This window comes from Rhea pennata, chromosome 26 (genome assembly GCF_028389875.1).
Source record: "Rhea pennata isolate bPtePen1 chromosome 26, bPtePen1.pri, whole genome shotgun sequence".
Lineage (NCBI taxonomy): Eukaryota > Metazoa > Chordata > Aves > Rheiformes > Rheidae > Rhea > Rhea pennata.
The window spans coordinates 5,327,241-5,347,807 of record NC_084688.1 but is presented as its reverse complement, the minus strand read 5'-3'; the positions used below and the strand labels follow the sequence as shown (position 1 = coordinate 5,347,807).

General features: G+C 64.2%; 2 protein-coding genes across 8 annotated transcripts in view; both read left to right on the top strand.

Annotated features, from left to right (window-relative positions):
• The window catches only part of GPATCH8 (G-patch domain containing 8), a 57,166-nt gene extending 50,516 nt beyond the window's left edge, over positions 1-6,650 (top strand). For all 7 annotated transcript variants that reach the window (XM_062595916.1, XM_062595915.1, XM_062595921.1 and 4 more), the window contains one exon: positions 265-6,650. In XM_062595916.1, coding sequence (XP_062451900.1) covers positions 265-4,099 — 3,835 coding nt within the window. In that variant the 3' untranslated portion in view covers positions 4,100-6,650. The remainder of the gene's footprint in view (positions 1-264) is intronic.
• Positions 6,651-9,057: 2,407 nt separating this feature from the next.
• Positions 9,058-18,129, top strand: ITGA2B (integrin subunit alpha 2b). The gene is made up of 30 exons (XM_062595923.1): positions 9,058-9,230; positions 9,323-9,453; positions 9,568-9,665; positions 9,759-9,933; positions 10,047-10,096; positions 10,513-10,558; positions 10,668-10,796; positions 10,917-10,964; positions 11,056-11,099; positions 11,173-11,232; positions 12,447-12,499; positions 12,593-12,801; positions 12,998-13,180; positions 13,264-13,309; positions 13,429-13,533; positions 13,627-13,682; positions 13,776-13,927; positions 14,002-14,127; positions 14,748-14,815; positions 14,966-15,113; positions 15,240-15,326; positions 15,401-15,480; positions 15,714-15,794; positions 15,871-15,973; positions 16,062-16,214; positions 16,301-16,411; positions 16,785-16,898; positions 17,257-17,364; positions 17,531-17,653; positions 17,801-18,129. The coding sequence occupies exons 1-30, from the start codon at positions 9,064-9,066 to the stop codon at positions 17,894-17,896; spliced, it is 3,150 nt and encodes a 1,049-aa protein (XP_062451907.1). The 5' UTR covers positions 9,058-9,063; the 3' UTR covers positions 17,897-18,129.
• Positions 18,130-20,567: the final 2,438 nt, after the last annotated feature.

The following is a 20,567-nucleotide window of genomic DNA, read 5'->3' as shown; positions in this document are numbered from 1 at the left end:
AGCCTATTGCTCTGTTTTTAATGAGAGTGGATGCTCCAAGCTGGTAGTCCAGAGCATCCCCAAATTCTCCAACAATAGCTAGTTTCTTTCATTATTTAATACTGTAAAACAATTGCATGAGTTTGCAGTACTATTTTAATATATCTGTTTCTGGATACAAGAGTACTGGAAATGGGTAAAACATCTTAGATTCTGCATGAAGCCAACTGCAGAGAGAGAGCATATAGCTGACTACCATTTGTGTATCTTAACTTGTTCATATAGCGCTCCTGGAAGTGGACCCATGTTCAGAACCACCACTGTGGCTGTGGATGAGGAAGCTGGAGATGACGATGATTCTGCAGCTAACAGCAGTTCTTTCATCCAGACAACTTCTGGCCAGGCTACAGAGATGACTATGGACAGAGGTTTCCTAAACACTGGACAAGTCGGCAGCACTGTTATGTCAAGCCAGATGCCCATCCAGACGGCACAAGCAATCAGTTTTGGCATTAAGAATACTTTGGGGACTCCACTGCAAAAGATAGGCGTGTCGTTTTCATTTGCCAAGAAGACTCCAGTAAAGCTTGAGACCATAGCTTCTGTTTTCAAGGACCATGTGGAGGAGTCAAGTTCTGCAGATGGAACAAAAGCTGATGAAAGAGGGTCAGATGCAGGGAATCTGCAAAAATCTGGTGAGGGTGAGAGCACGAATAGTTCTGATGGCAAGGCAGAGGAAGATGACCAACATGACAAAGATGGTGGGTCTTTAGCCACTACATTATCTAAACTAAAAAAGATGAGACGAGAAGATGGACCAATGGCAGTTGAACCAGAATATTATCATTATATTCCCCCAGCCCACTGTAAAGTAAAGCCTAATTTTCAATTCCTGCTTTTTATGAAGTCTACAGAACAAATGGAAGCTGAAAATGTGAATAAAAAAACTGCACATGAAATCAAAAAGGGTAATTCTCCAAAACCTAAGCCAGGAAAGCACACAGAAAAGACTACTGAGAGCACAGTGCAACAGAAGGAACAGAGTACTACTGAAATTACAGCTCAGCAGAGCAAAACAGAACCAAAAGAAGTCGCAGAAAATGCAACTGTGCAGGAGAACAAACATCTTATGGAAAGCAGTCTCCCAGAGCCAGACACTACTAAAGAAGTCACCCAGCCTGTCCCAAGCTGTAAAGATGTCAGTGAAGGACCAAAGCATCCAACAGGACCCTTTTTTCCAGTTTTGAGTAAAGATGAGAGCACTACTCTGCAGTGGCCTTCAGAACTTCTCATATTTACCAAAGCAGAGCCATCTGTTTCATACAGTTGTAATCCTTTGTATTTTGATTTCAAGCTCTCTCGCAACAAAGATGCTAAAGCTAAAGGAGCAGAGAAGTTGAAGGATCCAGGAGGTCTTTGTAAAGAGAATGTACAGGCTGCAGAATCTAGTGATGTAAGCAAACCCAAGGAGACGGAGAGCACAGCTAACAGTGCTGCTCTAAAAATGGAAAACAAATCTTTGTCTAGCTGTGGCTCCCAAAACAAGCAGGAGTCCAGTTTGGCAAGCATTAGTAAAGTAGAGGGAGATGACAGTAGTAAAAATGTAACCAGTAAGAGCAAATCGGGGAAATCCCATAAACATAAGAAGAAAAAGAAGCACAAAAAGTCTAGCAAACACAAACGTAAACACAAGGAGGAAACTGAAGAGAAGAGCCGGAAAGCTGACCCAGGGGAAGAGAAACCCAAGAAGCGAAAAAAACACAAACACAGAAAGGGCAAATCCTCTCTTTCTACTGAATCTGAACGGGGACTAAAAACTGAACTGTCTGAAGACTGTGGCCATTTCCAGAAGAAAAAGCGGTGCTCTCAGGAGTCCCAGCGGAAGTCACTGTCTGCTGAAGAGGGAAGTAGTGGTAAGAAAGAGGATAGTGGTAACTGCTGCCAAGAACACGGTGGCAAAAAACACAAAGTTGACCTGCAGCAGTTACCGTCCGCCTCAAGGAGACGATGTTCTGCTCCATCCCTTGGCCGATCCAGCCACAGGAGCCGACAGAGCAGCGGGGACTATGACAGCGACGAGGGCTCCCACGGGAAGCACTGCCGGCAGAAATCTCTGTCGCAGTACAGTGATGACTATGACTCTGGCAGTGACCACTCCAGAAGCCGTTCGAGATCGGGGCGGAGGCATTCGTCTCGAAGGTCGTATTCGACCAGTTCTGACGCTTCTTCGGACCACAGCAGGTACAGCCGTCGGAGAAGTTACTCAGATGATAGCTATAGCGATTACAGCGACCGGTCAAGGTGCCATTCAAAGAGATCCCATGACTCGGAGGACGACTCAGAGTACAACAGCTCAAATCACAGATCAAAGCGGCACAAGTACTCCTCTTCTGAGGATGATTACAGCTCAAGTAGGAGCAGGTCAAGAAGTCGAAGCAGGAGCCGAACCCACCCTCGAGGAAGATCAAGAAGTCGGGGCAGAACACGAAGCAGCAGTTGCAGCCGCAGTCGAAGCAAGAGGAGAAGCCGAAGTGTAACTGGTCGCAGCTGGAAACGGAGTCGCAGCTATAGCAGAGATCGCAGCCGTAGTACCAGAAGCCACTCGCAGAGATCTCTTTCCCGAAAGGGCTCTCGAGGCCATGAGAGTCCTGAAGAGAGGAGGTCTGGACGAAGAGACTTCATCAGATCGAAAATCTATCGTTCGCAATCTCCTCACTATTTCAGAACAGGCCGAAGTGAAGGATCTCTGAAGAAGGAGGATGGCAAAGGAGAGGATATGAAAGGATCTGGCTCTCTTTCCCAAAACAGCAGCAGCTCTGGCATGGGGAGGGCCTCAGAAAGTGACTGCAGTCCAGAAGAGAGAAACTCGGTTACTGCAAAACTTCTCTTAGAAAAGGTTCAGTCCAGGAAGGTTGAGAAGAAGCCGTGTGTCACTGATGAAATGCTAGCAGGGGCAAACAAGGTGGGCATAAAACTCAAAGATCCTCCACAGGGTTACTTTGGCCCCAAACTGCCTCCTTCCTTAGGCAACAAACCAGTTCTCCCCTTGATTGGGAAATTACCTACCATTCGAAAACCAAATGCAAAAAGGTATGAGGAGTCTGGCTTGGAGAGGGGTGAAGAACAAGACCTGTCTGATTCTGAGGATGTTTCCCAAGGTATTGAGGAGGCTCAATTGGGCAGCCAGTCTCTGCTAGAAGAAGTGATGGTAATTCAGGACAAACCACTGGATGAACAGAAACATGAGGAAGCTACTGAGGAAATGCCGTCCATTTCCCTCGAAGCACCAGCGCTCCCAGAGTGCTTTAGTTCTGGAGATTTGGTGATGCCACACAACTTTCTCTCAGATCCAAGCGATGGCGATGCATTAGAACCTATGGATGGGGGCAACCAGCCTGTCCCTGTGGAAACCAGTATGATGCCCTTAGTTCCAGATGTTGAGCACTTTCCTGGGTATGTGCCTCAGAGTGGGGAGCCAAGTATTGAAGGAGATCGAGAAGGAGAAGACTCATCCCTAGCACCACTTGAGAGCCAACCGATCACTTTTACACCTGAAGAAATGGAGAAATACAGTAAGCTTCAGCAAGCTGCTCAGCAGCACATTCAGCAGCAACTTCTAGCAAAGCAAGTCAAGGCCTTTCCTGCCTCAGCAGCCCTGGCTCCAGCAGCGCCTGCTCTGCAGCCCATCCACATTCAGCAGCCAGCGGCTGCATCTGCAACCTCCATCACCACGGTGCAGCACGCCATTTTACAGCACCATGCTGCTGCGGCCGCCGCGGCAATTGGGATTCACCCCCATCCCCATCCCCAGCCTCTCGCTCAGGTTCATCACATACCCCAGCCCCACTTGACACCTATTTCGTTATCCCACTTGACCCACTCAATTATTCCAGGGCATCCTGCTACATTTCTAGCCAGCCACCCCATCCACATCATTCCAGCGTCAGCTATCCATCCGGGCCCCTTTACTTTTCATCCAGTTCCACATGCTCTTTATCCAACCCTTCTTGCCCCGAGACCCGCTGCTGCTGCAGCCGCTACAGCGTTACATCTTCACCCTTTGCTGCACCCCATCTTCTCAGGTCAGGACTTGCAGCATCCGCCAAGTCATGGCACATGAAGGACAAATGAAGTAACCTTGGAGGAAGGAGAATATTTTGCATTTTGGGAAGGGGTTGAAGTTGATCCAGGTGGCAGGTGAGGCCTGAGAATTTCTTTTCAGTCTTTAGCAGCCAGAGAAGCCAGGTATGGCTTGAAGGCTGGGTAGCAGGCAGGCGGCAGGTCAGTCTGTGATGTGGGCACCCACAGTCAGGGATCGTCTCGTGTTTCCCAGCACCTCCCACCTGTACGTAGCAGCACTGTATCCTAGACGAATCATCTCGCACGTAGGCAAATGAGACGCTCGGAAAGGCTTTTTTTCCCCCTAGATTCTTACACTTAATGATCTTCCTTCTGCTGCCTTGTATATGATAAATGATATTTCATAGTCACTAATAGGTCTCTAAAATCCTTTTAATGAGGTCATCTAATTAAAATAGTTAGCATGATTGAATCCTACTTGTAATCAGTGATAAAACATTTAGTAACTGACAGCTGTGGATCCTGGCACGGAGACTGCTGGAAGGGCATTGCCACTGTTCTGTCTGGGCCAGTACCAGTTTTCAGGCACTGCAGGGCGATATCTCGGCACCCCAATGTTGTATACTTAGATTTCCCCCCCCCCCCAATATGAGCAGCAAAGGTGAAAGTAAGATCTTATTTTAAAGCCGAAGTGAACAAAAGAGCTATGTGTGTGTTCGCACCTCTGACCCTTCTCCATCCTGCATTAACGTTCTCCTCCTGTGTGGGGACTGCACCTTGACGCCTTTTGTGTGTTGTAGACTGGAGAGAGGTTCTCAGATTGGTAGTTTGTGATTTCAATCTAGGCTTTGACCACTCTTCTCCTGAGGAGGGGGGAAAAATCACTCTGACTTCCATCTATTGAGGTGAAAGAGGCACTCAGATGAGAAAGAGGGGAAAATCCTTTTAGGAATTGAAGCAATACAGAGGACTGGGGAGAGTAACCAGAATATGTAAAATGTATTCTTTCCTCTGTAATACTGATGGTTTCCTTATTAATTTATAGGATTTTTTTTAATGTAAAGAATTGCACTGAACTCTGTAAACAAAGATGCTGCTTTTTGTAGCTCATATAAAAAGGTTACATTTGTAGTATACTGCAATAATATTTTTTACAGCCAGTTCTTTTAGTGGTACTTGTTCTGGTGGCTTTTGTGTAAATATGTTTGCTGTAGGTGAAATAAGACACTTGTAAAGGTTAAACTTTATAGTTTCAGCTAGATGCAAAATGACTAAGCATGTATATTTTATCAAGCTCATGTATTTTTGAAGTTTTTATGTACTATACAATGTAAAAAAGAAGAAAAATCTTCGTTTAGCATTTTGCAGAAGAAAAATGTGAGACTTGGAATACGTGAGGTGCATGGATGACACCGGTGACTCTAACAGCTAATGAAGGGCATCACATTGGAAGGTGGTGGCTGCCGGTTTTGTAAAACGGTGTATGAACGGAAGCAACATAGGCATTTTGCATGCTTGTGGTCTTTACTAAGCAGCAACTTTATAGGAATTGACACTGGAGGCAGTCTCAGGAGTGTCAGGAATTTGGGTTGTCTCCCATAGAGTATAAAATACCTTTTTTCTTTTTTTTTTTTTCTTTTTTTCCTTTTCCCCTCCCTCTGGGTTCAGAATGGTGATTGGCAGGTGTCAGGCCAGGTACGCAGCTCGTCACTCTGTTCTGCGGATGAAGGGAACCTTTTACCTGTAACCACTTGCCATCTTCTGCATAGGGAGAGAAGTTTGGGTTTATGCCTGATCCATTGCGGTTATTCCTGTCCGTGACGTTTCATAAGGGATTTCTGGGTTCTCTCTTGCATCACTCACTGGTTTCGGATAACACTAACCGTGGACGGTTTCTCCAAGGGCAGGAGCTCTTCCTAGCACGTCGGCACCGAGACCTCCTGTCCCGTGTGACCTGGAGGTCTCAGGTTCCGAATCTCCTTGGGTTAGTGCAGTTTTGGGCCATGTCGGTGAACCGGTTTCGCTTCCTAGCGGTGCCCTTACGTTTGCTTGGCACGGCCTAGTTCGAGAGCAGGCAGGCAGATGCGCTCCTGCCCTGTCGAACCAGGCCGGGGCGGGCGGCGGTGAGAGACGCAGAGCGCGGGCCACCACTGCGGGTCTCCGTGGCGTTCCCTTTCTCCATCCTCTCCGGAAGCGCGCAGCTGAGATACGGGGGAAGAGATTCAAACGCTTGAAAAACGCTGAGCTTCCTCGTTATTTAAACCAGAAACTTTGCATTTGAACAGGTCGGACTGAATCACAACGGTCAAAAAAAGGGACTCAATTTCTCTGTAAATAATTAACAGAATACAGTATTAATGTTTCAATGCTGAGCTTCATTAGCTTCTAGATTCAATATGCGTGTTCTGGCACCCTTCACAGTGCAGTCAGGGGTTTTTTGACTTTCAGAATAGTGCTAAAAATAATTAACCTATCATTACTTAACAAGCATAAACAGACTGTATTTAACTTTGTCACATAAGATATATATATAAATATATATATATGCTGTAAAATGAGGGGAAAAAAAACCTTTCTAATAAACCAATGATTTGTGGAAAAAATGTGTGGTTCTTTCCAAAGGTGTGAGATGATTTGGAGCTGCTCCCTCTGCTCAGGATGTAGCACAGAGCCCTTTTTATTTTTTATTTTTTTATTTTTATTTTATTTTTTCTAAAATAAGAATATTAGATTGCTTTCTTTATCTTCCTGTCGAGTAAATCTGGTTTTGGTTGGAATATTTTAGTCAGAACACAGTGAACTGGAGAGTGCTTTTAATTTGTGTGTGTTAAGAATTTCTGATACTAAAAGGACGTGATTTTGGATTGGAGCCCTCAGTATGCTGCAAGCTTCTCTCGCAGCTTCTCTCAAAGCTGCTACTGAAGGTGAAATCAAGCAGGAAAAGGTGCTGCTAAAAGGTACTTTTGGTTGGTTTGGGTGCCGTTTCGGAACGGTGCTGAGCCTCAGGCACCTAGTCGTGGTGCTCTGGGCTCTCCCTCGCCCAGGCACAGCGTTTTGCAGCGCCGACTCTGCCCTCCCTGCCCCTGTGCCGGGGGCTGCTGCTCTTGTCGCTGTAGTGCCGGAGCGAGTGCATGCGTCTCCGCTGCTGCTGGCCACCACTGTTGGAAGCCAGAGCAAAGGTCCACCCACCGCAGGGACTTCCCAGCAGCAGAGGGGTAGGGAAAAGCGGGAGCGTGTGCAGGAGCTACCCTCTGGCAGCTGCAGCGATGCACGATACCGTGTCCTGCAACCCTTCTTGCAATCTTTCCGTCTGCCTCATTGCTGATTTATGACCACGATGGGGCAGGGAGATGGGTTGTGCCCCTGCTCCTGCTGGGAGGACGCTAACCTCCAGCAGAAGGGCGAAGCAGACGCGTGTGGCCATGGTCATCTCTGAAAGCCACTGGTGGAGCAACCGCTTGCTTGCGGCTGTGTGCTCTCGCCTGGGCGTGTGTCAGCTGGAGCTGCCCGGGGTGCCCCCTCCATCCCCATGCCTCGCTGCCTTAGCGTTAACCCCGTCTTTACAAGCCTGAAACGAGGACAGATGAGGGACTTGCTCACAGCCAAGAGCAGCAATCTGCTTTCTTAACTGAAAAACTCGATTTGGTTAAAAACACGGGGGGGGGGGGGGGGGTACTGTGCTTGCTGGTGCTGTTCGAAGCCCAGAACGCGGTGGGGAGCAAAGTTGCCTTTGCCTTAGTGACTTTTGGTTGGCCCTGGTGCTCGTTGGCTGGACGAACGACAGTGCCGAAGTCTTGCAAGAGGCAGGAAATGAAGCGGTTTGACCAGGGAGAGAATTACGAGTCGCCTGGCAGCGTTCTCGGGCGGAACCCGTCGGGGTCTGGATGCCTGCCGCGACCGGGCTGCGCGGAGCCGTCCCTACGAGAAGCAGCTGCCGCTTCTCGGCGTCCAGCTTCCGCGTGGCGTGTAGCCCCCAGCTCGTGCCCAGAGGCCTGATGCTCGACGGCCCCTGCCGTGGTTTCCAGCCCGCTGTCAAGCCCTGGCTCTCGGGGTCCTGGCTGCGCTTTGGCAGGGGGAGACCGAAGCCGGTCCAAGAGCGTAGCAGAGCCATCTGCACCGGGCTCGGGGCGCATGTGCTCCTTAGCTACGGCGTTCCTGCTCTTCGGAGCCAGCTCACGCGCTGGGCTCGGTGCTTCGGAAGCCCCCATCCTGGCCCCAGCTTCGGCCCCGTCCTGCCCGTTTCAAATTGCAGCTATTAAACAGCAGCCAAAAGTCTCGAGCCGTCTTCCAGCTGCTCCGAGGGGCAGGTGCGGCCCTCGCCTCCGGGCCAGCTCGGCCGCCGTTGCTCCGCGGCTCCCCCCGCGCCGCCGTCCGTCCCCTCCGGGACGGTGGGCCCGGCAGCGGGGCGCGCTCCGAGCCCTTTCCTCGGCTCGCTCGGTCGCCCGGGCCCCCGCCGTCACCCCGTTGGGCGCCCGGCGGGTCCGGCCGCGCCGCTCTGCGCTTGGGCAGGCGTTTGGCGCCGGCAGCTCGCGTGTCCCCGACCGATCCTATTTCTGCTGGGTGGATTGAAAGGAGGAAAAACCCCTTTTCGGCACTGAGGGCCGGCTCCGACTCCGGTCCCTCTCCCTGCCGTCGGCTCCCGGCGCGAGGAGCAGCTGGCGGCTGCCGGGAGGCCGGGAAGCGCCGAGTTCCTGCGGCGCAGCGAGGCCCCGGCTTCAGGCCCCAGCGCTTTGCGGCGACCCTCGTCTCCTCCGGATGGGCGCCGAGCGCGGTGGCGAAGGGTCCCCGTCCCACACCGGGCACTGCCGCCGCCCCCCTTCCACAAAGCAGCCGCCCGGCTCCCCCGTTTCGGTCCCCAGCGGGGCTGGTCGCGCGGGGGCGGGGGGTGGGATCCCTTCCGCTTCCCCCGGCCCCGGCTGCGTCCTGCAGATAAGCGCCGGGTGCCGGGGGGGCGGCGGGTGCTGCCGGGTGCCGGGGCGCATTCGGGCGCCAGCCGGGGCGGCGATGGCGGGTGCCCGGGACGCTCCTGCCCTGCTCTGGGTGCTGGTGCTGGCGCTGGCGCCGCGCTCGGCGCCCGGCCTGGATCTGCTCGGCGCCCGGCCCACCCTGTACCAGGGGCCCCCGGGCAGCTACTTCGGCTTCGCTCTGGATTTCCACGCGGACGAGGGCAGGTGGGAAGGAGCCGTGGCGGCGGCGGTGGGGGGACGGGGGGGACGGGGGGCGGCCGGCGCTGACGCCGCCGCGCCGCTCCCGGGCGCCGCAGGACGAGCGTGGCGGTGGGGGCGCCCCGCGCCAACACCTCGCAGCCCGGCCTGGAGCAGCCCGGCGCCGTCTTCCTCTGCGCCTGGCCCCCCGGCGAGACGCCGTGTCGCCCCGTGCCCGTCGACGCCGAGGGTGCGTGGCGAGGGGGGCGGGGGCTGGGGGGGACGGGGACGGGGTGGGGGGCGGCCGGGTGACGCCAGCCCCTTCCTCCTCCTCCTCCTCCTCCTCCTCGCGCCCCCGGCCCAGGCGACGAGACGGAGACCAAGGCGTCGCTGCAGCTCCGCACCTACAAGTCGCACCAGTGGCTGGGGGCGTCGGTGACCAGCTGGGACGGCAAACTGGTGGTGGGTGCCGGCGGCGGCGGTGGCGGCGGGGCAGGGCGTCACCGGCGCGGCGCCCCGGCCCCGTGCGACGGCTGAGGCCGCCGGCGGTGGCAGGCCTGCGCCCCGCTGCAGCACTGGAACGCCATGGCCGGCCGCCAGGAGGCTTTCCAGACGCCCGTGGGCGCCTGCTTCGTGGGCGGCGGCGGCAGCGGCGGGTGGCAGCGCTTCGCCCGCTACGCGCCCTGCCGCGACTCCGTCATGGCCAACACCTACCGGCAGAGCCTCTACGGTGAGCGCTGGCGGGGCGGCGGTGGTGGCGGCGGTGGTGGTGGCGGCGGCGGTGGTGGCGATGGCGGCAGTGATGGCGGCCCCCGCCCCGCTGACGCCGCCCCGCTCCCGCAGCCTACGACAAGCGCTACTGCGAGCTGGGCTTCAGCGCCGCCGCCGGCCCCGTGAGTCGGGCCCTCGGGGGGTGGGGGGCGGCGGGGGGCGGCCAGGCGCCGCCAAGGCCAACACCAAGGCCAACACCAAAGCCAAGGCCAAGGCCAACGCCAACGCCAAGGCCAACGCCAAAGCCAAGGCCAACGCCAAGGCCAACGCCAACACCAACACCAAGGCTAAGGCCAACGCCAATGCCAAGGCCAAGGCCAAGGCCAACGCCAAGGCCAACACCAAGGCTGAGGCCAACGCCAATGCCAAGGCCAACGCCAACCCCAAGGCCAAGGCCAAGGCCAATGCCAAGGCCAACACCAATGCCAACACCAAGGCCAAGGCCAACACCAAGGCCAAGGCCCAGGCCAATGCCAACACCAAGGCCAACGCCAAGGCCAACGCCAATGCCAACATCAACCCCAGGCCTTCCCTGCAGGGCGGCACGCTGGTGCTGGGCGCCCCTGGCGGCTACTACTTTGCGGGTGAGTGTCGCTGCGCTCCCCGAGGCGTGGGCTGGCGTGGGGCGGCTGTGGGGCGGAGGGGGGGAGGGGGTTATTCCGGCCGACCGCGGCTCCCGCTCCGCCTCCGCAGGCCTGCTGTACTCGGTGAGCGCCACCGCCATCCTCTCACGCTACCATGGCGCCTCGCTGCTCTGGCCCGAGGCCCCCGGGCGCCCCACGGAGCAGGAGGCGTCGCGGGACTACGACGACGGGTACCGGGGTGAGCGGCGGGGCGATGGCAGGCGGCGCTGCCGGCCCGGCGAGGGGCCCGAGCGTCCTGCGTGCCACCCTCTCCACCGTCGCCGCGGCGGTGGCTCAGGTGGCGGCCGTCTCCCCGCAGGGTACTCGGTGGCCGTGGGCGAGCTGGACGACGACGCGGACACGGTGGGTAGGTAGGGCCGGGCGCGGCGAGGGCCGGCCGGGTGGGCGGCCCCGGCCCCGGTGCTGCTGCGGGGCTCAGGGCCGCCGCTCGCCCGCAGAGTACGTGGTCGGGGTGCCCAACAAGAGCAACAGCCAGGGCGAGGTGAGCGGCGCCCGTCGGCGGGGGGCACCCGGTGCCGGTGCCGGCACGAGGGCCCTGACGCTGCTGCGGGCAGGTGGAGATCTTCAGCGCCGGGCGGAGCCTGCGGCGGCTGCAGGGCATCGCCAGCGAGCAGGTACCTCGGCCCCGCAGCGCCCGCTGCGCCCTGCCCCGCTGCCCCGGCACCCCATAGCGCCCTGCCCCACAGCGCCCGCTGCGCCCTACCCCACTGCCCCGGCACCCTGCTGCGCCCTGACCTGCTGCCCCGGCACCCCATAGCGCCCTGCCCCACAGCGCCCGCTGCGCCCTGCCCTGCTGCGCCGGCACCCTGCTGCGCCCTGCCCTGCTGCCCTGGCACCCCATAGCGCCCTGCCCCACAGTGCCCGCTGTGCCCTGCCCTGCTGCCCCGGCACCCCATAGCACCCTGCCCCACAGCGCCCGCTGCGCTCTGCCCTGCTGCCCCAGCACCCTGCTGCGCCCTGCCCTGCTGCCCCGGCACCCCATAGCGCCCTGCCCCACAGTGCCCGCTGTGCCCTGCCCTGCTGCCCCGGCACCCCATAGCACCCTGCCCCACAGTGCCCGCTGTGCCCTGCCCTGCTGCCCCGGCACCCCATAGCACCCTGCCCCACAGCGCCCGCTGCGCTCTGCCCTGCTGCCCCAGCACCCTGCTGTGCCCTGCCCTGCTGCCCCGGCACCCCATAGCGCCCTGCCCTGCTGCCCCAGCACCCCATAGCGCCCTGCCCCACAGCGCCCGCTGCGCTCTGCCCTGCTGCCCCGGCACCCTGCTGCGCCCTGCCCTGCTGCCCCAGCACCCCATAGCGCCCTGCCCCACAGCGCCCGCTGCGCCCTGCCCCGCTGCCCCGGCCCCCCGTGGCTCCCTGCCCTGGCACCCTGCTGCGCCCTGCCCCACAGCGCCCACTGTGCCCTGCCCCACAGCACTATCAGCAGACAGCACCCTATCTTGCTCTGTGCCCTGCCCCTCTGCACCGCCACCCTGCAGCACCCTGCCCCACTCTGCCCTGCCCCACAGCACCCACTGCACCCTGTCCGACTGCCTCATTACCCCACAGCACCAACCTCACTGCCCCCGTCACCTCCAATGCTGGTGCCACTGCCACTCAGTGCCCCCATCACCCCACAGTGCCCCACTGCACCCCTGCAGTGCCCATTGCAGCTCTCCCCATTGCCTCATCACCCCACTGCACCCTGCTGCCACCCGCCATCCCGCTGCCTCCATCGCCCCATGGCATCCCACGCCACACCGGGCCACCCCCAGCCCCACGCCAGGCGCCACCGCTCCCTGCCCCATGCCCGCCCCAGCGCTGCCCCTCACCGCTGGACCTTCTCCAGGTGGCATCATACTTCGGGCACACGGTGGCCGTGGCGGATGTCGATGGGGATGGGTGAGAGCCTGGGGCCGTGCCGTGGGCCGTGTGCCGTGTGCCGTCCCACCTGGGCCGGGCGCCGGCAGCGCCCGCCTGACGCCCGCCCGCCAGGCGGCACGACGTGCTGGTGGGGGCCCCGCTGTTCCTGGAGCGGCGCGCCGACGGCACGCGCTACGAGGTGGGCCGCGTCTACCTCTACCTGCGGCGCGGCGCCCGGCCCTACGGGCAACCCTGGCAGACGCTGACGGGCACGGACGCATACGGCCGCTTCGGCTCGGCCATCGCCAGCCTCGGCGACCTGGACAAGGACGGCTACACCGGTAACGCCGGGCGGGCGGCGATGCCCGCGGTGCGGGGCCCGGTGGCATCGGGGCTCCTGCCTGAGCGGCGCCACCGGCGGTGCCAGGTCTTGGGGAAACCAAGGCGGTGGAGGGGAGGAAAGGGGAGGGGGGGCCGGTGTGGCGGGAGGCGCCAGCAGCCCCCCGCCACGCCGGCGCCGCCCCACTCTGTGGGCAGACGTGGCCGTGGGCGCCCCGTACGGCGGCGACGCCGGCAGCGGGCTCGTCTTCGTCTTCCTGGGGCAGAGCGAGGGGCTGGCGCCGGCGCCCTCGCAGCGCCTCGAGAGCCCCTTCGCCGGGCCGGCGGCCTTCGGCTTCGCCCTCCGCGGTGGCTCCGACCTGGACGGCAACGGCTACCCGGGTACGGCCGGGCGCTCGGGGCCGCCGCCACGGTGCCGCCGCCGCCGCGGTGCCGCCGGTGCCAGCCCCGTGCTCCTCCCGCAGATCTGCTGGTGGGGGCATTCGGCGCCGCCGCGGTGGCCGTGTACCGGTGAGTCCCGCCGGGGTTGGCCCCGGGCCGGCGGAGGCGGCGGTGGCGGGAACGGGGCACGGGGCCGTCTGCGCGGCCGCCCGGCGCCTGAGCTGTGCCCTGCGCCGCGGCGGCCGCAGGGGGCAGCCCGTGGTGGTGGCCCACGCAGGGCTGACCGTGCCCGACGGGCTGAACGCCGAGGAGCAGGCGTGCGCGGCGCCCGGCTCCGGCACCCGCGTCAGCTGGTGAGTGCGGCGGCGGCGGCGGGTGGCGGGCGCCGGCGGGCAGCGCGGGCGCCGCGGCACCACGCTGAGCGCCCGCCGCCGGCCCGCCCGCAGCTTCTCCGTCTCGCTGTGCGTGAGCGTCTCGGGCCAGCGCGTCCCCGAGAGAGTCCGTGAGTGCCCGGGCGCGGGGGCGCGGCGGCGCAGCGGGGGCGGCGAGGGGCCGCCCGCCGCCACCGTGCCGGTCGCCGCTGTCACCCGCGCAGGCCTGCTGGCCGACCTGCAGCTGGACCGCCTGAAGCAGAAGCTGGCCCGGAGGGTGGCCCTGCTGGCCAACGGCCAGTCGTCCTGGCGCCAGGAGCTGGCGCTGGCCCCGGGGACGCCGCCGCTGTGCCGCAACCTCACTGCCTACCTGCGGGTACGGGCCGGGGGCGGCGGGCGGTGGGCGCCGGCGGCACACGGCGCGCGCGGGGGCCTCACGGGTGCCCGCAGGACGAGGCCGAGTTCAAGGACAAGCTGAGCCCCATCGCCGTGAGCCTCAACCTGACGCTGGCGGCGGCGCAGGGCGCCGACGGGCTGGCGCTGGTGCTCTACGGGGACACGCTGGTGCAGGAGCAGGTGGGGTCCCTGCGCCCGTGGGGTGCCCGGCGCCCTGCCGAGGCCGCCCGCGCCGGGGCACGTCCCCTCCGTGGCGCCGAGGCCTGCGTGGCGCCAGGACCGCCACCACGCTCCTGCCCGCCCCGCTGGTCCCCTGCCCACCCTTGTGTCCCTCATCCCCCCCGGCACAGACCCCTGCCCACCTCTTCCCCATCCCACAGCACAGACTCCTGCCCACCCCCACCCCCATCCCCATCCTCCAGCACAGACCCCTGCCCACCCCCATCCCAATCCCCCCCAATCCCCCCAGCACAGACCCCTGCCCACCCCTGTCCCCATGCCCCCAGCACAGACCCTTGCCCACCCCCATCCCCATCCCCCAGCATGGACCCCTGCCCATCCCCATCCCCTGACACAGACCCCTGCCCACCCCTGTCCCCATTCCCCCAGCACAGACCCCTGCCCACCCCCCTCCCCAACCCCATCCCCATCCCCCTGGCATGGACCCCTGCCCGCCCCCATCCCCATCCCCCAGCACAGACCCATGCCCACTCCCATCCCCACCCCCATCCCAATCCCCCCGCACGGACCCCTGCCCACCCTGCCGCTGCCCCCCACCTCTCGCCCTGCCGCCGGCCCAGACGCGCATCGTGCTGGACTGCGGCGACGACAACATCTGCGTGCCCGACCTCCGCCTCGCCGCCGACACGTGAGCGGCCGGGGTGGCGGGCGCGGGTGGCGCGGTGCCCCACCGGGCCGGGCGTTGTGGGTGGTGGTGGTTGGGTGTGTGTGGGGGGAGAACAGGGGCGTCGCTGCGGGGCACGGCGCCGCCGCGGGCGCTCACGCCGTGTCGCCCCAGGCCGGGCACACGCCTGCTCGTCGGGGCGGAGAACGTGGTGCGCCTGCGCGCCAACGCCAGCAACGCCGGCGAGGGCGCCTTCGAGGCCGAGCTGTGGGTGCAGCTGCCCCCCGGCACCCACTACCAGAAAGCCGTCAGCGACGTCCAGGTGGGTGCCCGGGTTTGGTGAGGCGGCGGAGGCTGCTGCCCTCCGTGTCCCCCCTCTCCCTCCCCCGGGCCTCGTGCCACTTCCGCGCCCGCCCCCTCCAACGCTGTCCCACCGCCGCGGGGGCAGGAGAAGCTCAGCTGCAACCCCCGGAAGGAGAACGGGAGCCACGTGGTGGTCTGCGAGCTGGGCAACCCCATGAAGGCCGGCAGCCGGGTAAGGGCCCGCCGGCCGTGCCCCTCACCCTGGCGTCGGGCCTGCCCAGCGCCCACTTGAAGCCGCCCCCGCAGATCACCGTCAACATGGAGCTGAGTGTGTCCGGCCTGGAAGACGAGGGTGACGCCATCGCCTTCCGGCTCCAGCTGCGGAGGTGACGCGGTGCCCGCGGGTGCTGGGGACCCACTGGCACCCTCCTGCCTGCACCCTCCTCCCGCCTCCCTCCCTGCCAGGTGCCCTCAGGGCCCAGGCGTCTGAGATCGGATGCTCCCGTTGCTTCTCCGTGTTGTCCCCCCAAACAGGGGTGGGCACTAGGGGGTGGAGGGGGGGGAGGCCTCGGTGCCACCCTGCCCACTCTCACCCGCCTCTCGGCCTCGCCTCCCGCAGCAAGAACAGCCACAGCCCCAGCAGCGCCGTGGAGGTGGTGAGGGTGCCCGTGGAGGCCCAGGCGGCCATGGAGCTGCGAGGGTGAGGTCGGGGTGGGGGTGGTGGGCGCAGCAGGCATGGCGAGGTGGGCGCCCCTGAGCCCCTCTCTCCCGCCCAGGACCTCCCTGCCCGCCACCGCGGTGCTGCCGCCGGTGTGGCAGGCGGTGGAGGGCAGCCGACGGCTGGAGGACCACGGCATCAAGGTGGAACACGTCTACCAGGTACGTGGCGGCGCCCGGCTCGGTGCCCACCCGACACCTATCCCGGCGCCTGCCGTCCCCGTTGCCACCCCGCTCTCTCGTCCCGCAGCTCCACAACAAGGGTCCCGGCACCGTGAACGGCGTCACCCTGCGCCTCGCCGTGCCCAGCCGGCTCCAGGGCAGCCTCCTGCTCTACCTGCTGGAGCTGGGCACCGAGGGGGGTGTGAGCTGCACCGAGCCCCCCGGCCTCAACCCGCAGCAGGTGGGCGGCCAGCGGGGCGCTGCCCCCGGCACGGCAGCGGGTGTGGGGGGCACCCGAGCCAAGGCCGCGTCCGCTTCTCCCGGCAGCTGGAGATCCCCCGGCCCACGGGCGCCTCGGCCCGCAACGGCAGCCACCAGCGGGAACGTCGGGCGGTGGGTGAGCAGCCCCCGGCCACCCCTGGGGAGCCCGTCAACGTGGTGAGCAGGGACCGTTCGCGGCACGGAGAGTGGGGGTGCCCCCTGCCAGCGCGGGTGCCGAGGCCTTGCAGCAGCCTCGTGGGCAGTGGGTGCACCGAGCTGGAGGTGCCGTGCATCAGAGGGTGCTCGGGGTGAGCAGCGGGTGCTGTGGGGTGGGAAGCACCCGGCGGGGTGGGTAGCACCCGGCAGGGTGGCCTGGGCAACTCTGGGGGGGTGCTCTTGGATGGGCTGAGCCATGTGTGGGGCACTGCCTGGAGCACGTTCGCGTGGGGCACACCGCTCTGTACCCCGCTGGCCTTGCCCGGCTCCCTGGGCACCTCGTGGGACGGAAGCGGGTGCCGCCGGGGGTGACGGGCCCGCCGTGCCCCGGCAGAACTGCAGCGCTGAGCCGTGCGAGAGCATCGTGTGCGAGGTGCAGAGCCTGCCCAAGGACCAGCGGGTGCTGGTGAGCGTCCATGCCCTGCTCTGGATGGACACCTTGCACAAGGTACGGCGCCCACGCCTGCCAGGGCCCGGAGGTGTCACCAACAGCGTCCCCGTGGGGCGGGTCCCCGGGGAGCACGTGCCATGTGCCCTGCCTGCCCACCGTGACCTGGTGCCCGGGTTAGGGGTGCCCTCCTGGTACCCTGAAGGGTGACACCAAGCAGCTGGGGCCACCGCGGCAGGAGCCCGCGGCGGGGCCCAGGCACCGTGTGCCCAGGAGGATTTGCCTGGCCGAGGTCTTGAGGCTTTTGCAGAGCTGGAGACCCTGGTGTCCAGGCTCCATAGAGGGCACCCATGGGGACGCTGGGTGCAGGGCTGTGGGTGCCAACACCCCTCATGCCGGCCCACGTGTCTGTGCCCAGCACGAGCATCTCCTGAAGCAGTTCCTCATCCAGTCCCGGGCGTGGTTCAACGTCTCCGGCATGCCGTACCGCATCCAGCCCCGCGTGCTGCCCAGCGGGGAGGCCACGGTAGGGCTGGCATGGTGGCCTGAGGAGGCTGGCACCCACCTGGCTGGGCTGGGTGCCAACTTGGGGTGCAGGGCTGTATTTGAGGTGACTGGGCATGGTCACAGTAGCTAGGGGACACCTGCGAGGGGGGGGGGGGGTCTGGGCCACCCACCCTGTCCCTGCGCAGGCCGTCACGGAGGTGGTGCGTGTGAGCCCCAGCACTGAGAAGAATGTGCCAGTGTGGTGGGTGGTGCTGGGTGCCCTGGCCGGGTTCCTGCTCCTCGCCATCTTCATCTTCGTCATGTGGAAGGTGAGTGGGCCGGGAGCAGGGTGCTGGTGCTGCCAGGCACCCAGGGGTGGAGGGGCAGAGACGGGGCCCAGATGTGGCCCAGGAAGACACATCCCGGGGGGGAGGGTGGGTCCCTGTGGCTGGGCTGTCACCATGTCCCTCTTCCAGGTGGGCTTTTTCAAGAGGACCCGGCCACCCATGGAGGATGACAAGCAGCAGCTGACGCCGGGCCAGGCCCAGGAGCCCGGGGATGCTCAGGGCTAGCGGGGGGCACGCACCCCCCCCCGCACCCCTGCCCAGCTCCACTGCAAGCCCACATGCCCCCCGTGGCACCAATCGCAAGGGATGCTCTGGCCCTGCTTCCATGACCTGGCCACCCACCGCAATGCCTTCAATGCCCTTGGGTGCTCATGCGTCCCACCCTGATGTCCCTCCTGGCACCTATGGGACATGGCCACCCCACTGCTGCTTCCTGGAGAATAAACCCCTGCCTGGCACCGTGGTGTTTCCACCTGGGGTGACATGGGGACAGACAGCTGTGCCACAGGGGTGCCCGGAGGGGATGTGACACATGTTGGGGGGCAACAGGCGCAGGAGGCGGGTGAGCCCCCCGCTGCCCACTCTGCCCCATGGGGTCCCCGCGGGGGCATGGGTGCCCCTGTGATGGTCCAACCGGCAGTTGGTGTCAGGGTGCTGAAGGTTGGCAGTGCTGGTCCCGGGGGTTTGGGCCCCCTTGGCCTCGAGGGGGTTTGGTACGGGGGTGGGTGCCAGGGTGCAGGGAGATGGGGGTGAGCTGGGCTCAGTGCCATGGTGCCGGTGCTGGTGCCAGCGAGGTCCCTACTGGGGTGCCGATGCTGGGCCAGTGCTGGGCGGGGGTGGGGGGGGAGGTGGAAGTGCTGGGGTGCCAGTAACCGGGATCAGTACCAGGGTGCCCGAGGGGGTCTGGGGTGCTGGGGGTCGCTACCGCGGTGCCCGTGCGATGCCGGCGCTGGGTCAGTGCCAGGGTGCTGCTCTGAGGGGAGGGGGGGCGGGATCGGGCCCGGGATGCCGAGGCAGGGCGGGGGGCGAGGGGGGCAGTGGCTGGGTGCGGGATGCCGGTGTGGGGTGGCAGGGGTGGTGCAGAGTGGCGCGCAGCGGTGCGGGCGGTGCAGAGCAGTGCGGAGTGGAGCGGTGCGGAGCGGTGCGGGCAGTGCGGAGCGGGGCGGTGCGGAGCGGTGCGGAGCGGTGCGGGCAGTGCGGAGCGGGGTGGTGCGGTGCAGAGCGGGGCGGAGCGGTGCGGTGCGGCGCGGTGCGGTGCGGAGCGGAGCGGTGCAGAGCGGTGCGGAGCGGTGCGGTGCGGGCGGTGTGGAGCGGAGCGGAGCGGTGCGGAGCGGAGCGGGCGGTGCGGAGCGGTGCAGAGCGGGGCGGAGCGGTGCGGAGCGGCCATGCCCGCATGCTCCGGCAGGTGGAGCCCGGGCTGCGCGGGCGGCGGCGGCGGCGGCGGCGCGGGGCGGCGCGGGGCGGGGCGGCGGCGGCGGCGGGCCGGGCCGGGCCGGGCCGGGCCGGGCCGGGCGGGCCGGGCATGGCGGGGTAACGGCGCGGAGCGACCATGCGGGCCCGCCGCCTCCTGCCGCTGCCGCCGCTGCTGCCGCTGCTGCCGCTGCTGCTGCCGCTGCTGCTGCCGGGCGCGGGCGGGCGGCGGGCGCGGGGCGCGGCGGCGGCGGCGGCGGCGGCGGCGGCGGCGCCCGGCGCCCACGGTGAGTTGCGGCCTTTGTGTGCGCGGGGGGCGGCGGCGCCGCTGGCCCGCTCCGTCCGTCCGTCCGTCCGTCCCCCCCACGGTGGGCTTCGCCCTCCCTCCATCCATCCGCCCCCCCCCACCCCACCCCACCCCCAGCCTCCCTGCGTCTGCCCCGGCTGTCTGTCTGTCCGCACCGCGCCCGTCCCCTCCCCGGCCGCCCGAGCATCCCTGTAGCGGCCGCGCCGTCTGTCCGTCCGCACCCTCCCTCTCCCCCCCCCCCCGCCCATCTGCCCCAGCAGCCCTCCGGCTACCCCAGCTGTCTGTCCGTCTGCCCTCCGGACCCTCCGTTTGCCCCCCCCCCGCCCCGGCCAGGCATCCGTCTGTCCGGCTGCACCCCGTTCTCCTCACCTGCGCCCCCTCCCTCCAGGCGTCCCTCCGCCTGCCCCCCATCCTTCTGTCTGTCCGTCCCTTCCTCCCTCCCTCCACCCCGCGGCCCCTCGCTGTCCGTCTGTCTGCTCCCTCCCCCCGGTCACAGGCCTTTCCCTCCACTTAGAGCCCCCTGCCCTGCCCCCCCCACCCCGTCGGTCCCCTTCGAACCCCCCCCCCTCGTCTGTCCCTCCATCCCACCCACTCGCCGGGCAGGCCGAGGCCGAGGCCCCCCCCCCTTCCCTGCCCCACCCTGGGATCTGGGGCCCTCTGGGGACCCGGAATGCCCAGGGTGTGCAGGAGTGATGGGTGGGTGGGTGGGGGTCCTGGGTGCTAGGTGGGAGGTCTCAGGCAGTGCCCAGGGTGTACAGAGCCAGTGGGTGGGGGTCCCGGGCAGTGCGCAGGGCGTGCAGGGGCAGTGGGTGGGGGTCCCGGGCAGTGCCTAGGGGGTGAAGGGCAGCTGGGTGGGGATGCTGGGTGCTGGGTGTGGGTCATGGGCAGTGCACAGGGCAGGCAGGGGCAGTGGGTGGGGGTCCCAGGCAGTGCCTAGGGGGTGCAGGGCAGGTGGGTGGGGGTCCTGGGTGCTGAGTGGGGGTCCCAGGCAGTGCCTAGGGTGTGCAGGGCCAGCGGGTGGTGGCGGATGGGGGTCTTGGGCAGTGCCGGGTGTGCAGGGCCGGCGGGTGGGGAGTCTCAGGTGCTGGGTGGGGATCCCAGGCAGCACCCAGGGCCTGCAGCGCTGGTGGGTGGGTGGTGGTCCCGAGGGCATGCAGAGGAGGTGGCTGGGGGTCTTGG